Genomic DNA, 16388 nt, shown 5'->3' on the forward strand with positions numbered 1-16388 from the left:
TGCTGGTGGTGATGGTGTTGGTGATGACAGTGTTGGTGGTGATGGTGGTGGTGATGGTGGAGGCAGTAATGATGTTGGTGATAGTGTTGTTGGTAGTGATGGTGGAGGTGGTGGTAGTTTTGTTGGTGACAGTGGGGATGATAGTGGTGGTACTGGTGGTGGTAAGCAAATATTCAGGCAGAGCGCATTAGTATAGCCACATCAGTTGCTAAAATTCTGAAATATTTCAAACTGGTTGGAAAATATCTATTGCCTTCAAGGCCCCCAAAAGCCTTTCTCTATGCCCTTGCTGCTGGAGCCCTGGGGAGCCAGCCCTAGGTAGGCATCACTGGGGCTGCTGTGTACCAGGCCAGGCAGAGAAGGGGCAAATGTCCAATGGCCACTTGGTTCTCTGAACCCTCTACAGTAGATCCTGCCAGCTGTTAACCACTTTAACTATCCCCCAAGTGCTTAACGATGGTGATGGAGGCAGTCACAGTGAGGCACTCCCCTCACTCTGACCCCTCCAGCAGACCCCAGGTGTCTCCCATTCTCTAGGGCAGATGCTTCCTCTTCTGCTGTTTGTCAGCTAAGGTCACTGTCTCACAGGGCTGAGTGTGCAGTGGCTGCTCGATGGGCTGGCTTTTTTCTTTGTGTCACTTTTTGTGCCCCTGGGCGAAGTCCAGCTCCATGCCAGTGCGAAAGGGACCCAGGAGAAGGTGAGGGTGTGGCCCTGCCCTTGGGGAGCTCATGGTTCCTCTGAGCAGACAAGAATTCCCTGGTGAATCAGTGAGAAGCCTGGGTCCCAAAAGCCAGGCTCTGAGAGCTACAGGAGTCAGGGCCAGGAGCCTTTGGTGGTGTGGAAGGGCTTCCTAGAGGGGCCTGGGCCAATGCATGACCTAGGCCTCCCCCTACCTAGGAGGACGACCTGGCTGAGCTGGCCTCCCAGCAGTACTTTGTGGACTATGGCTCTGAGATGATCCTGGAGCGTCTCCTGAACCTCGTGCCCACCTACATCCCCGACCGCGAGATCACGCCCCTGAAGACACTGGAGAAGTGGGCCCAGCTGGCCATTGCCGCCCACAAGAAGGTGAAGGGCTGGGAGGAGCCTTAGAGAAAGGATGTGGACCTGAACAACCAAGGAGGTCCCAGTCCTCATCTGAACCTGTCTGTTGGGGCTGCGGGAGATGGCATGGCACCTGACCTCCCGCCTCCCGGTGGCCCTTCCTCACTGGACATCAGCTCACTCATTCTCCTGCCATCTGTGTGCCAGGCACACAGAGGGGGTCAGACTTAACCCTGTAGCCTCTGTGGGGCCATGGGTATTGGGGCCCCTTTCCTGGTCTTGTGCCAGCCATTTGTTGGTGCTACAGCTTCCAGAGCTGCAACTTAGGAGTGGTGGTGGATGCTAGACAGAGCTTTAGGAATTGTACCTCCTTTTTCCTAAAAGAACTCCAGCCCAACTTCCTGCCAGGGGAGCTTTAGGGACAGGCCCCCTTGACCCCCTTGCTTGGAGCCCAGGCCCATAACCAGCCATGAGTGGTTCCCTCCCAAGCTAAGAGCCTGCCCAAGTAGAGCAGGGTTATCCAGACGGTGAGAAGGTGGGACCACTGGCTGCTGGTAGGGGACCCAGGGCCTCCTCATCTCCATGGTCTGGCTGTGCAAGAGAATTGTCCCTGCACATAAGTCGAGGGCTCCATAGTCTGAGGGCGCCACAGGCCCGCGGTCTCACCCCTCCACCTCGTGGCCTCCGTCCTCACCCGGGAGCCCTGTGCCGCCCTCCACCTGACCGTGTGCCTTCTTAGTCAGCTCCCCACCAGCCTCTGCCTCTCCCTGAGTCCTGAGTGCCCCCTGCGCCAGCCTGCTTCCCCTGAGGCCCTCATCCCCCTGGACCCCACTTCAGAGGAGGAGCTCCTCCCTGCCACCCCTCTGTCCCTCATGTGAGAGCCCTGCCCTTCATCCTCAGGCACCTCCTCTCCCTTGGCCCTCACGTGCCGGCAGTCACTGCAGCCTGTCCAGCTGCCTTCCAAACAGCTGCAGCCTACACCCCCACCTCCGTGAGGGCCTCCTCGGGGCTCACTGCCATTGTGGCATGTGGTACGTCCTGGGTGGGGCGCTATTATTATGCATTCATTTTATTTTGGGCACTTGTCATGTGCTGGGCACCAGGACCTGGAGACACAACCCTTTGTGGGACAGACACGGTTTCTGCCCTTTGGAGCCCACAGCTAAGCTGGGTCTCTCCTGGACTGAAGCTCCTCAGAGTATCTGTCCCGGAGCCCTGGGCCAGGCCCTCCTAGAATGGACAGTTGTGAATCACAGTTTTTGTAGGGTGGGAGGGTGCATTGTTCATTTTCTAGGTCTGCCATAACAAAGTGCCACAGACTAGGTGGTTTCAACAACAGAAATGAATGTATTTCCTTCCAGTTCTGGAGCCTGGAGCTCCGAGATCAAGGTGTCAGCAGGGGCTTTCTCCTGAGGCTTCTCCTCTCAGCCTGCAGATGGCCATCTTCTCCATCTGTCACCACACAGTGACGTGTGCACATGCACATCTGAGTCCAAATATCCTCCTCTTAAAAAGGCACCGGACATATTGGATTACAGCCCACCCAAAAGATCTCATTAGTGACCTCTTTAAAGACCTTATCTCTGGGCCAGGCGCAGTGGCTCCCGCCTGTAATCCCAGCACTTTGGGAGGCCAAGGCGGGTGAATCATGAGGTCAGGAGTTCGAGACCAGCCTGCCCAACATGGCAAAACCCCGTCTCTACTAAAAATGCAAAAATTCACCAGGTGTGGTAGTGGGTGCCTGTAATCCTAGCTACTCGGGAGGCTGAGGCAGGAGAATCACTTAAACCTTGGAGGCAGAGGTTTCAGTGAGCCGAGACTGTGCCATTGTGCTCCAGCCTGGGGGACAAGAGCAAGACTCCTTCTCAAAAAAAAAAGATCTTATCTCCAAATAAGGTTACATTCTGGGGGTGAAGACTTTAATATGCAAATATGGTGGGTGGGGGAAGGAAGCACACAATTCAGTCCATAACAGAGGTGTTTTGAAAACATCTTATTTTGAAATAATTTCAAACTTATGGAGAAATTGCACATTCAAAAAATTAGGACTGCTGTGTGCACTTCACTTCCCAGATTCACTGGATGCTAGCCACACTTGCTCAGTGATTTGTCTCTCTGCCTACATATGTATTTTCTCTGAGTCATTTGAGCTTGGGTTGATGACATTGAGCCCTTTGCCTCTGAATTCTCACTGCTCTCAGGATGGCACCCATCATGGGCTCTCTCATAGGTGGAGATGGGGCCGTCTGTGAGCTGGCATACACATCCACTCTTACCTATTCCTGTGTCTACATACTATAAAACCAGGATTTCACTCTGACCCCTCCAATGCTACCCCAGAGCCCCAGAGTTCTCACTAGGGCTTGGGGAAGTATTTTTAGAGAAACACAATGCTGGTGCTTCTGTATCTTACCAAGAGCACGGCAGCACCCCCCACAGATCACCTCACCTCCAGGGTCCAGTTCTCCCTTGACACACTGATCTTTCTAACTCCCGGATTCACCAGATCAGTTTCTTGCAGTTGTGGCTACACTCACAGTCCGTCAGGACCTGGCTCCCCACGCTGTGTCCCCATTCCCTCTCTTTCCAGTCTGTAGTCTGCAGTCTGCACTGACCCGGGGCCTTGGGCCTCCCACATGCTCTGGCTGGAATCCTTGCTTCCCTGTCTCTGCTGAACTGGGAACTCCCTGGAGGGGCAGCTATGCTTTCTCTGACTTTGGGCCCCAGCACCTGCATAGAGGTGGCACTCGAAAGTGCTTGCTGATGCTGATGAATGAGAAGGGTGGGGACAGGGTGGCTGCAGACAGATGGGAGCAGGGCAAGGCCATGATGCACAGGAGGTGCAGGAGCCCCAGGCTGCTCCTAGCTAGAAGGCAGCAGCAGCTGATTTTTAGAGCAAACTCACCTGTACATTGTCTTCTGTCCCTCTGTCCCTCTCTCCCTCCAGGGGATTTATGCCCAGAGGAGAACTGATGCCCAGAAGGTCAAAGAGGATGTGGTCAATTATGCCCGCTTTAAGTGGCCCTTACTCTTCTCCAGGTTTTATGAAGCCTACAAATTCTCAGGTACCCCCAGCCTGCAACGCTCCCAGTCCCTTGCTCGGTAGCTCCAGTCCACAACGGGAGGGAAACGGCTTGAGCCAGGGGCCCCCGTCTGCGGAACTCTTGCCTGCTGGCTGCTTGGTCTGTTCTGGTCAATGCTGCTGAGTGGGTCCTGCCTCCCCAGCACCCAGTAGCCACTCCATGGCACATCTTACGTGCTTGGTGGTGCATAAGACTGAAAAACTGAGTGAGGATTGATTCATTAAGACACGTACTGTGTACAGAACAGGGTGGCCCAGGGTGGCCCACACAGGCCACTGGCTCAGCCGTCCTCGGGCCGTTACTGGGTACCTGCTCTATGCCAGGCCCTGTGCTGATGCTGCTGTTCACAGAACCACCAAGTACCAGGGCCGGAGGGAACCCTGGGTCTCAGTCCAACCCCGCCCCAGATCCCACCTTCGTGCAGGGACTTGTCCAAAGCTGCACAAAGACCAATGGCAGGAGTGGGACCCAAACCAGTTTCCCAATTCAACGCTCTCTTCCTATTGCACTTTGGGTTTTGTCACATGGCGAGTTTGTGCTTTCTGGGCCTCAGTTTCCCTATCTGTAAAACAGAAATCAGTGTATTGCCACCTCCCTGGCCATTAGGAGGACTGGGAAGGGCTGGGCCTAGGGGTGGGAGGCCTGCCTCTCAGTGCCTTGGTCTCGACCCCAGGCCCCAGCCTCCCCAAGAACGACGTGATCGTGGCTGTCAACTGGACGGGCGTGTACTTTGTGGATGAGCAGGAGCAGGTACTTCTGGAGCTGTCCTTCCCAGAGATCATGGCCGTGTCCAGCAGCAGGTGAGGAGGGCCGCATGGAGACGCAGATAGACAGAGGGGAAGGAGAGGGGCCGGAGCTTCCCCGCGGGTCACTGGAAGTGAAGAGACATGAAGTGGCCTGCCTGGTTGCTCGTGATTGGGCAGTTTGTACCGCACTGTGAAGACCCCTCTGGCGCCTCCTAGTGGAGGGATGGGTGTGGGCTTTACAGCACATTAAGGCTGTTCTGAGACAGGACTGGGCTGTCAGGACAGGCAGGGGCAGGCGAGTGTGTACAAAAGAGCTTGACCTGGGGTTCAGGGGCCTGGGTAGCACTCACTCTATGTCTTCATTCCTAAAGCAGGAGTCTTAATACTTTTCTTGCATAACAGTGGTGAGGAATGAATGCAATAATAGATGGGAGAGCTCTTTGTAACCTGCAGAGCACGGCCACACAGGTGGAATGGTGGTGGTGGGGGTGTTGCTGGGACTGACTGGCTTTCCCAGCAGTGCAGTGGCTCCCTCCCCCACCATCTGGGGCTTGTAGCAGTGTCTTTGGGTTATGTCTGATATGGGCTGGAGTCAGATCGTGTCCAGCTCTGACCAGACACATGCCAGGCACACAGGATGCAATAGTGACAAGATAGTCCTTGTCCTCTTGGATCTTCAGTCAAGAGAGGAGACAGACATTGAATAGGCCATTTTAAAGCATGCTATGATCAGGGCTGTGGGAGGGCAGGGAGGACTACCTGGAGGAAGTGGCATGTAGGTTGAGATTTAAAGGGTGAGTAGGAATTAGACAGGCAAAGGAGAAGTGGGTCGGGCCAGTGTGGTCTCCCTCTGGGCCATGCCTGACTCTGGCCAGGCCAGCTCTGACTTAACCTGCGATGTGTCTGAGCTGGGCCACATCTCCCACTGGCTGGGGCATGTCTGATTCGACTGGCCTTGGTCTCCTTCAGGGAGTGCCGTGTCTGGCTCTCACTGGGCTGCTCTGATCTTGGCTGTGCTGCGCCTCACTCAGGCTGGGCAGGACTGACCCCGGCGGGGCCCTGTTCTCCGTGTTGGTCCTGCAGGGGAGCAAAAACGACAGCCCCCAGCTTCACACTGGCCACCATCAAGGGGGACGAATACACCTTCACCTCCAGCAATGCTGAGGACATTCGTGACCTGGTGGTCACCTTCCTAGAGGGGCTCCGGAAGAGATCTAAGTATGTTGTGGCCCTGCAGGATAACCCCAACCCCGGTGAGTGACTGCTGGTATGGGCTGCCTGGCACTGGGGGTCAGGGTGTTGTGCAGACTGTCTTAGTCCATTTGCATTGCTATAATGGAATACTGAGGCTGGGAGATTTATAAAGAAAAGAGATTTATTTGGCTCACAGTTCTGCACACATTACAAGAAACATGGTGCTGGCTGGGCATGGTGGCTCATGCCTGCAATCCCAGAGCTTTGGGAGGCTGAGATGGGAGGATCACTTGAGGCCAGGAGTTCAAGACCAGCCTGGGCAACATAATGGGACCCCTGTTTCAACAAAAAGTTAAATAAATTAGCTGGGTGTGATGGCATGTGCCTGTAGTCATAGCTCTTCAGGAGGCTGAGGTAGGAGGATTGCTTGAGCCCAGGAGGTGGAGGCTGCAGTGAGCCATGATTATGCCACTGCAGTCCAGCCTGGGCAAGAGTGAGACCTCATCTCTTAAAAAAAAAAAAGAAACAGAAAAAAGAAGCATGGCACCAGCATCTGCTTCTAATGAAGGCCCCAGGAAGCTTCCACTCATGGCAGAAGGAGAAGGGGTGCTTGCATGAGAAGGAAGGAAGAGAGGAGGAGTTGCCAGGCTCTTTTAAACCATCAGTTCTCACAGAGACTCACTCATCACTGTGAGCGCGGCACCACGCTGTTCATGAGGGCCCCACCCCCATGACCCAAACACCTCACTCGAGGCCACTGCCAACACTGGGAGACCAGATTTCAACAGAGAGATCTGGAGGGGACAAATATCTGAACCATATCACAGACCATGCCCCGTGGCCTTGGCACTCAAGGCTGCTAGGGTCTTGTTTCCATCCTTCCCCTGAAACTAGACCAAATAGCCTTCAGTCTGGGGTCTGTGGGGAACCTCCTCTCCCTCCCGTCTTCTGGCTCTTCAATATTCATCTCCTGTCAGCTCTCCAAGCTGGATCAGGGTCCTCCTCAGTGTTCTCAAAATACCCACCATCTTCAAGTGGTAACAGCAGTAACAACTACTGTGCCGGAGGCCACCGAGGCCCTGGCAGAGTGTGGAGAAGACAGAGATGAAATTGACCCCACCCTGTCCTCAGCGGGGAGTGGGCTGGGAAGCAGACAGTGACAGGCCTGTGACAGTGCAGTAAGCAGGGAAGCCCAGAGCCACGGGAGCCCAGAGGAGAGGCCCCAGCAGACTGGGGTCCAGGGAGGAAGCCCGTGTGAGCAGAGCGTAGGGGGCAGAGAGTTGAACGTGATGCCAGCACAGAGGTGGGAGAAAGCTGGCCTGTCCAGGGAACTGCAAACAGTTTGGTTTGGCTGGAAACAGGCACGGTGAGGGAGGAGGGGCAAGGTGGAGGGAGTCCGGGAGGCCCACTCACAACAGGCTTAGGAGTGTGGGGCTTCCTCCCAAGGGCAACGAGGAGCCGTAGAAGGCTTTTGAGCAGGAGAGTAGCCCACTCTGGTGATGGTCTTTGTATGGAGAGTTGTGACAAGGTGGAGGCAGAGTGGCAAGTGGGCAGACACGAGTGACAGCACCTCAGTTCTTCTGTGGGAAGTAGTGGCTTATAGATCATCAACCCAAATAAAGATGTTCCAACTCAGCTTGTCTCTGCCCCCGTGGTCCCACTCACCTCTGCTCTGCAGCAGGCGAGGAGTCAGGCTTCCTCAGCTTTGCCAAGGGAGACCTCATCATCTTGGACCACGACACGGGTGAGCAGGTCCTGAACTCAGGCTGGGCCAACGGCATCAACGAGAGGACCAAGCAGCGTGGGGACTTCCCCACCGACTGTGTGTACGTCATGCCCACTGTCACCATGCCACCGCGGGAGATTGTGGTATGTGGCCTGGGGGCGGCAGATGAGTGGGAGGTGCCATTAGACCCCTCTTCGTCCACTTCCCACAGCTGTACAATGGGTTAATGGTCTAGTGCATCTGTGACGATGATCTTGGGATCTTATGGGACCACACATTCAAAGTTGGGGCAGTGCTCAAACCTGTGCCAGGTGGGGAGGGGCCTAGAAATGGCATCAGATGAGGACCTGCCAAGGGGTGGGGCCGGAGATGGGTGGGGACTGGAGAGAGGTGTATCACCTGCACTGTCTGAACAGGCAGTGGGGGCACAGCTGGCAAGGGGCCTGCTGCTTCTGGAGCCCCCTTGAGAGCAGCTCTGAGGACTTCCAGCCCAGCTTCCCCGGTGGCTCCTGAGCCAGGCTCAGTGGACAAGGCAGCTCTCACACCACGTCCCCCTGCCTCGTCCAGGCTTTCTGACTGACCCAACCTCATCGGACACCCAGGGAAGGGCCCTCAGCTCAGCACAAAAGAGGCAGCAGGGACCTCAGAGACCCCAAGGAGGAACAGGGCTCCCAGGGTCAGAATGGGGCTTGGGGTCCATCCCCCTAAAGAGTCTCCCAGAGTCCAGGAGGCTCCAGGGTATATACCATGTTGATCCTGGTGGCTGCAGGTGGACAGCTGACTGATTTGTTTTTCTAAGACCACCAGAGTGGGCACAAAAGAACCAGCGAGTAGGCAAGGCTAAAAGCAAAAAATTTATTCCTGGTCATCTAGCTTCAGGGACCGGAGCTGGGGGAAGGTGGGGGGGTTTCTAATACAGTCCCGACAAGAGTGGGGGCTGAGAAAGCCCACCCCCAGCGCATCTGCTGGGAGCGACATTTCTAGGAATGGAAGGGCAATAGGCGGGGCATGGGCATGTCGGGGGAGGGGGGCCGCTCCACAGGTGCCACCAGGTAAATCTTGGTCTCCTCGGATTGACATCACCTGGTGCATGCCTGATTAATCTGCACCTTCCCGGGCGTCAGCTGCATTCTCGCACACATGGGAAGAGTTGGTGGTGAAGAAGAACCCGGAAGTGCACCATCCTGCCTCCGTTCGTCCAAACACTGACCTGAGCCCCCTGTCTCTTGGCCCCTAGGCCCTGGTCACCATGACTCCCGACCAGCGGCAGGACGTCGTCCGGCTCTTGCAGCTGCGAACGGCAGAGCCCGAGGTGCGTGCCAAGCCCTACACGCTGGAGGAGTTCTCCTACGACTACTTCAGGTGATGGCTCCTGGGGAAGGATGGGAGTCACAGGGCTAGGAGCTGCAGGCTTCCGCTACCGTCTGCTTGTGTGCTGGGGATACTTTGTGAAGCCCCCACCTGTGAGCAGGACCTGGGTCAGAGGGAGCTGGAGGGCTGTTTCTGTCTGATGACCCGTCCTGTGTGTCTCATCTTATCCTTCCTTCATTGAAGAGATGTCACTGCACCTGCCCCAGGCTGGGCATTCGAGACTCGGTGCTGGTGGGGATGCGGGCCGGAAGCAGGCAGCTGGGATTCTGCGTGCCCAGCACTGTGATGAGGATGCTTTTGGGGTGGGGGGTGGGGGGTGCGGTGAGAAGCTTCCTGATGGAGGCGGTGTGCACTGAGCTCTGCAGGGGGGCGCAGGGTGGTGGGGGAGGCTGGGGCACAGCCCGTGGTGTTCTCGCCGCTGTTTCATAGCTGACAAAGGAAGGCCCAGTGACTGCCAGTGACTCGCCTCAGGTCACATGCAGGGCAGGGAAGAGCAGGGCCTGGTGCTCACCCTCAGCCTCTGGGCACAGGGGGTAGGTGGGGGTGGGGGTCTCACAACCTGGGGGTTTCTCCCTGGGGCTGCCAGCAGTGGGGCCGTTGCTGACGGTCCCTGTGCTGTGGCAGGCCCCCACCCAAGCACACGCTGAGCCGCGTCATGGTGTCCAAGGCCCGAGGCAAGGACCGGCTGTGGAGCCACACGCGGGAGCCGCTCAAGCAGGCGCTGCTCAAAAAGCTCCTGGGCAGTGAGGAGCTCTCGCAGGAGGCCTGCCTGGCCTTCATTGATATCCATGCTACTGGGCTGTACCCAGCGGAGCCAGGGACTGGGCAGGGCCTTCATCTGCACACCACCTTCCTCCTGAGGGCCTGCTGCGGCCTGGGCATGCGTGGGGAGGGTTGATGGAGGACCCCCCTCCCTTGCACCTTTTGATATGCAAGGGGCTGCCTCACTCATTTTCTCCTCTGACCCTGTCATTTGGGTGCCAGGTGGATTTGGTGCCTTGTGCTGGGCCAGGCATGGAGGTAGAGCAGGAACCAGCCCAGCCCCTGGCCTCATGGGGCCATACACACATCCAGATCAGTGCTGAGATGGGACCGGGCAGCTGTGACCTGACCCATGTGACCTGGAGGGGGCAGGGAGGACTTCCTGGAGGAAGTGGTATCTAGACTGAACCCTGAAGGCTACGTAGGACTTAGCCAGGCAAAGGGGAGAGGGGTGGGGAGTGTTCCAGAGAGAGGGAGCAGCAGCAAGGCCCCGAGGCACACAGAGCAGGGCTGTTCCAGGGCTCCGGGGCTTCAGCACAGAGAGGATGGGAAGACTGGGCTTAGGCAGGGTTCCCAAGCCCTGTGACGAAGCTTGGGCCATGTCCCAAGGCCAGGGTGAACCACTGGGCAGGGGTGGCATGGTCAGACTGGCGATCTGGGCAGTCCGTCCCAGCTGCTATGAGGGCTTGGGATGCGGGGCTGGTGGCTGTGAGGAGGCGAGGATAAAGGGTGGGGCAGATCACGCCCATTTTGTGAGTGTGCAGCCTGAGGGCCCAGGGTCACAGCTTCAGGTGATGCAGGCCCTGTGGGGAGTGGGGCCTCCAGACCCCAGACCAGTGCCCCTCTATTCGGCACAAGCCCTTCCTTGACAGTCCCCACCTGTGCTCAAGTACATGGGCGACTACCCGTCCAAGAGGACACGCTCTGTCAACGAGCTCACCGACCAGATCTTTGAGGGTCCCCTGAAAGCCGAGCCGCTGAAGGACGAGGCGTACGTGCAGATCCTGAAGCAACTGACCGACAACCACATCAGGTGAGCCAGGCACGGTGGGTGGATGAGGGGCAGACCCCACCTGCTGTGACGGGCAGCTCTTTCCCTCCTGAGACAGCCGCTGGCTCTGCCTGGATGCAGTCCTTCCTCACACAGAGCCAGGAGCTGCTCATGGGCCCCCTCACATCCTAGCTTGGCTCCAAGGCCCAAGGAAGGCCTAGCAGGAACTGGGAGGTGGTGGCTGTCTTCCTTTGAGTCTGTCCTCTAAGGGTAACAGCCCCAGCTCCTCCTGTTTGGCTGGAGCCTCCTCTGGATGCCCCTCCCCTGCCTAGATGCTGCTGTCTGCCTGCAGGTCCAGCTCAGTCAAGTGTCCCCTCCCTGGTGCAGGCTGGGCCAGCTGTCAGCTGAAAGCACTGGCTGAAAACTCTCATGGGTTTGGGTATTGGGCCCAATGCCCAAAGGGTGCCACCTTCTCCTCCCCCTGGGACAACCCGAGGCAGGAGTAGGAAGTCAGGCACCGGCTCCTCTCAGAGTCTGCGAGAAGCTCCACCCTCTCTCCTTACACCCAGCCCCCCGCCTTCCTCCCCAGCTGTGTCACCCTCTACATCTCTTCCACAAATCCATCCTCAAACTACGCATCAGCTCTTTTGACAGTGCCAAAGCTTTGTACATGCTGTGCCCACAGCCAGGAAAACTTTTCAGCCCCGTCTCTGCATGCCGTAATTTGCTTCATCCTTCAAAGCCTAGTTCAAATGCCACCTCCTCCTAGAAGCCCTCCAAACTTCCCACTGTCAGACCCAAGAAGCTCAGAGTGGTCGCTGAAGGAGCCTGGGGTGGGACTGGTCTAACTCGTTGCCACTCAAAGTACAGGTGAATTAAAGAGCTTCTGCCAAAATATAAATCACACTGCCTCCTTCATGGAGAAAGTCTCGCTATGGAAACAAAAAGCCTCGGCTGAAGCAGAGGGCATGGTAAACTGGTGGCTTTTCATTGTGTCATAAGGCCCTTATCCCTACGTGGACTGGTAGCAGTGTGTGGCCTGGTGCGGTGGGCCAAGCACACTTTGGGTAGCACTGGTTGCATCTGGCTATCAGGGAGAGGGGTCTGTAGGTAGGCTGAGGGGTCCTGAGACAGGTTAAGGGTCGGGAGGGACGGTGCCCCTCTGATGAGCAGCTGAGGGGTGCGTGGCCCCCTCACCGGGAGGTGCACAGGTCCTGTGACTCCCGAGGGCAACTGCCCCTGCTGGAGCCCGTGCTTCCTCCTGCAGGTACAGCGAGGAGCGGGGTTGGGAGCTGCTCTGGCTGTGCACGGGCCTCTTCCCACCCAGCAGCATCCTCCTGCCCCACGTGCAGCGCTTCCTGCAGTCCCGAAAGCACTGCCCACTAGCCATCGACTGCCTGCAGCGACTCCAGAAAGCCCTGAGGTACAGCGGCCACCAGGGGCAGGGGCAGACACTGGGGCGGGCTCCTGGCCACACCGGGCTTGTGGAATGAGCCCCCTGGGGATGAGGACCACACAGCAGTTGGGTCAACCCCTGGGGTACCTCAATTGCCAGGTAGAAGGAGGTGCAGGCCCCGCAGCTGCTCGGGATGCAGCTGGAGAGTCCGGCTGCTCAAGAGTGCTCAGCCCAGAGCTCCCAGGCTATCGGTGGGCACAGACACCAGGGCCCACTTCATACTCTCCAAGGGCACTGCGTTCTTCACTTTGCTGGGCCCCTCCACACCCATCGTCCCATTTTACAGATGAGGAGCTCAAGGCTCTGGGAGACTCAGTGGCCAGTCACATCATAGGAAGTGGCAGGCTGGGATCAGAACTGGGGTTGTCTGCCTCCAAGTGTCCCGGTCCCCTGGTCTCCACAGTCCCACGCACCTGCTCCCTGCTGCCTCTGTCACCTTTTCAGAAATGGGTCCCGGAAGTACCCTCCACACCTGGTAGAGGTGGAGGCCATCCAGCACAAGACCACCCAGATTTTCCACAAGGTCTACTTCCCTGACGACACTGACGAGGTGAGGGTCGCCAGCTTCTAGGTCTGCAGTGCCCAGGACAGGGCTGGGCTTCCTGGGTGGACACCAAAGGCAGCCTTAAGCCTGTCCCCCAACACCCAACATTTGCTGCCTCGTCCTCCTTCCCCACAGTGGAGTCAGAGCTCAGGACAAAGGCCACTGACTCCCCAGGTCAGGGGCCCTTAGTTTCTGATCCAACCCCTGCTTCCTGGAGCAGCTTTCTTCAGAAGGGCACCCCTCCCTCCCTGTCTCTGAGGAGGACCTGCCTTGGAGGAAAGCACTTCTCCCTCTGAGCTGGCTTTGCACCTCCCTGGTGCGGGCCCCGCTGGCCCCCAGGTCCAGGCCTCCCCTGTCACCTGAGCCCACCTTCCTGCAGCCAGCACCTCGACACCCCTTCCTCCCTCCCCACCTGAGGTGGTCGAGGTTCCCTCCATCCAGGTCCTGTCTGTCATGCCTGTAGTCACGCTGCCCCTCATGGTCCCCAGCCCCTGCCTGTCTCAACACAGTGTCTCATTCAGATAAACTTTTCATTTGAAGAGTCGTTTATGAAATTTGTCTGAGGCTGGAGACTCAGAAATGCCACGACAGGATTTTAGTTGCAAGGACCAAGGACTTCCTCACGTTTCCTGTCCCTCCAGACATCTCTCCTCCTGCATCTAAACTTCCCCAGATGCTCAAACCCTCCCATCTGTCTGGGCTGCTTTCCCCTCCACTTTTGGGTTTGCTTCTCCTCTACCTCAGGTCTCCTCCTCCCAATCACCCTTCCAATCATCCTGCTGTGCTCCCTGGACCCCTCACTGTCACTCAGGCTTGTACACCCCGGCCCAGGGCTCTGGACGCCAAGGCCACATTCTGCCTGGAGGGTCGGGAGGGGGAGACCTGGGAAGACTCAGACAGGTGTAGCCCTTTCCTTTTGTTAAACACCGTGCCCAGCTCTGGGCCCACAGGAGGGTGTCTGGCACGCGACGGGGCTCAGTATAGGAGGCACAGCCAGAGGGGCCCGGGAGGACCAGGTCCTGGGAAAGGCCCTGCAGGAGCCCAGTGCTCACCGCCCCTCCCAGGCCTTCGAAGTGGAGTCCAGCACCAAGGCCAAGGACTTCTGCCAGAACATCGCCACCAGGCTGCTCCTCAAGTCCTCAGAGGGATTCAGCCTCTTTGTCAAAATTGCAGACAAGGTGGGTCCTTCGCCACCTTCGCCAAGGTGGGAGATTTGCTGGGGCAATAAGAACTTATGGACAGCAGAGGAAGACAGAGGGACTAGGCGAGAGAGGGGAAGAGGGCACTGGCATCTGGCCATCTTCTTCCATCCCTTACATGGAGTGGCTGTCCCCAGCTCTCTCTCTTCTGAGGCACTGCACATGGCTCAGACCCTCTTAGGGGCATGTGCCCAGGTGCTCTGTGTTCTAGACACACCAGACCCTCGCCCTGCCCCAACACATATTCTCTCCAGATTTGCTTTGACTGGCCCTTAATTGCCATGCTAGGGCAAATTAACCCTTGAAATAAGGTGTGATCATCCCCACTTGCTAGATCACAGAACTAGGACTCAGAGAGGTTAGGTAACTTGTCCAAGGTCACACAGCAGGTACTGAGCTCCAGGTGGGTCTGACTCTAAAGCTCATGCCCCTGCCACCATCTCACATCACATTTCCCCAAATACCTCTGTCCCTGGAAGTCTTCCAGGCCTAGCTAAAGCCCCCTCCACGGGAAGGCCTCCCTGACCGAGTTAGGTGCCCCATCCTGCTGCCTGCTGATGGCTCTGTGTGCATCTGTGTCTGCTTACTTCATGACTGTCTCTGTGCCAGACACTGGGACCCAGAGGTGACCATGATGAGGTCCTAGACCCAGGGGTGCCCAGAGCTGCGGGAGGATCTGGACATGGATGCCAGAGAATGTCCAAGCCAGGGGCTGGGCTGCATTCTTGTCCAGTTTCCCCTGAGTCTAAGGCAGCATTCAGTGTCCCAGGCACTGAATGGAATGACCAGCACTCCCAGCAAGAAGTGGGCTGTTCTGGGGACACTCAACAGGCACATGGGGCAGGGTGGGGCTGACACACAGAAACCCCTTCTGGCTGGAAGTGGAGTCTTCCCTGAGAAGGAGCTGCCAGACAGGCCTTAGGTGGGAAGGTCAGAAAATACAGTGTTTCTTAAACTAAAATGAGTGTGCTTTGATGGCCCTGTCCCCAGGTCATCAGCGTGCCTGAGAACGACTTCTTCTTTGACTTTGTTCGACACTTGACAGACTGGATAAAGAAAGCTCGGCCCATCAAGGACGGTAATAAGGCCGGGTCCTGGGATCATCTGAGGCCCAGAGTAGGGAGGCACAGGTTCAGGGCCATGCTGTGAGGCCCACCTAGGCGGGCCTGAGCGAGGGTCTCCTCTGGGGCTGGGGCTGGGCTCGGGATGTGAGCACTCCTCTGTGCAGGGACCCTCTGGGTGACCGACTGCCCTGTGCTGCAGGAATTGTGCCCTCACTCACCTACCAGGTGTTCTTCATGAAGAAGCTGTGGACCACCACGGTGCCAGGGAAGGACCCCATGGCCGATTCCATCTTCCACTATTACCAGGTGGGCACCTCTGCACTCTAGTTGCCTTCATGCATGGCTAGTGTTGCCGTACTTTGGCCCTGAAAGCAGAGACCCACTGCTCTTGCCAGGTGTGGGGCCTGTACCAGCCTGGCCTTGAAAGGATTCCTGCCAAGACCACTGGAGCCCCAAGAGAGGGCCCAACCCTTGATCCTTGTGTCTCCTGACTCTTCAGCCCTTAGGGGCTTGACAGTTCCTCCTCTGAGCTTCTGATCCCTACCTGTTCAGGCCCCTCCTTCAGCGCAGGGCTGTTCTCTGACTTCGAGATTCTGCTGCTGTAACTGGGTAATTCCAAGGCCTCTGTCATTTTCTAGCACAGGCACCTGAAGGAAGCCGGGAGGGAGGCTTGCATGTTGAGCCTCTATTATGTATCTGGCATTCTTCTCTCATTCTGTCCTCCCAATAACCCCAAGAAGCAGCTATGTTGTCCCCATTTGACAGAGGGACAAACAGACTCAGAGAGGCCACGTGCTGTAAGTAGGATCACACAGCTGATGAAACTGGGGTTTGATTCCGGGTCTTCATGACTGCAGGTTGGTATTCTTTTCTGGGCCCAACCTGCTTGCCATTCTGTGGGAGAAAAACCAGGATGCTAGGAAGGGCAGAGGAGGCAGGGATGGTGGCTGCTGTGGCAGAGAGGACACTGGCCTGGGAGTGAGAAGGACTGCCCTCATCCAAACCTGGGACCTGCCTTTCCCTCATACCCCTCCCCACCCACCCCCTGCTGCCCACTGAGTGCACGGTCCCTGGACTGCCAGTTCCCCCAGAGTCAGCCTTGACGTTTGCTCCTCCTCTCCCACGTCCCAAATCACTTACCTGATGACTGCACCTCCTGGATATCTCTAAAATCCCCCATGTGTCTCCATCACCACCTTCCCAACGT

At 57.2% G+C, this 16388-nt stretch overlaps 1 protein-coding gene across 3 annotated transcripts in view; it reads left to right on the forward strand.

The window, feature by feature from the left end:
- MYO7A (myosin VIIA) overlaps positions 1 to 16388 on the forward strand; it is an 87294-nt gene that overhangs the window by 65430 nt on the left and 5476 nt on the right. For 2 of the 3 annotated variants that reach the window (XM_026446992.2, XM_026446991.1), the window contains exons 32-44: positions 899 to 1069; positions 3993 to 4110; positions 4802 to 4928; positions 5958 to 6127; positions 7747 to 7937; positions 9032 to 9156; positions 9790 to 9947; positions 10807 to 10960; positions 12186 to 12341; positions 12819 to 12924; positions 13983 to 14096; positions 15108 to 15195; positions 15381 to 15487. In XM_026446992.2, the coding sequence (XP_026302777.1) occupies positions 899 to 1069; positions 3993 to 4110; positions 4802 to 4928; positions 5958 to 6127; positions 7747 to 7937; positions 9032 to 9156; positions 9790 to 9947; positions 10807 to 10960; positions 12186 to 12341; positions 12819 to 12924; positions 13983 to 14096; positions 15108 to 15195; positions 15381 to 15487 (1785 nt within the window). Of the gene's footprint in view, positions 1 to 898; positions 1070 to 3992; positions 4111 to 4801; positions 4929 to 5843; positions 6128 to 7746; positions 7938 to 9031; positions 9157 to 9789; positions 9948 to 10806; positions 10961 to 12185; positions 12342 to 12818; positions 12925 to 13982; positions 14097 to 15107; positions 15196 to 15380; positions 15488 to 16388 lie in introns of all 3 variants that reach the window. The other variant, XM_026446990.2, reaches the window with a different exon arrangement.

The sequence above is a fragment of the Piliocolobus tephrosceles genome, chromosome 13 (assembly GCF_002776525.5).
Source record: "Piliocolobus tephrosceles isolate RC106 chromosome 13, ASM277652v3, whole genome shotgun sequence".
NCBI classification, from domain to species: Eukaryota; Metazoa; Chordata; class Mammalia; order Primates; family Cercopithecidae; genus Piliocolobus; species Piliocolobus tephrosceles.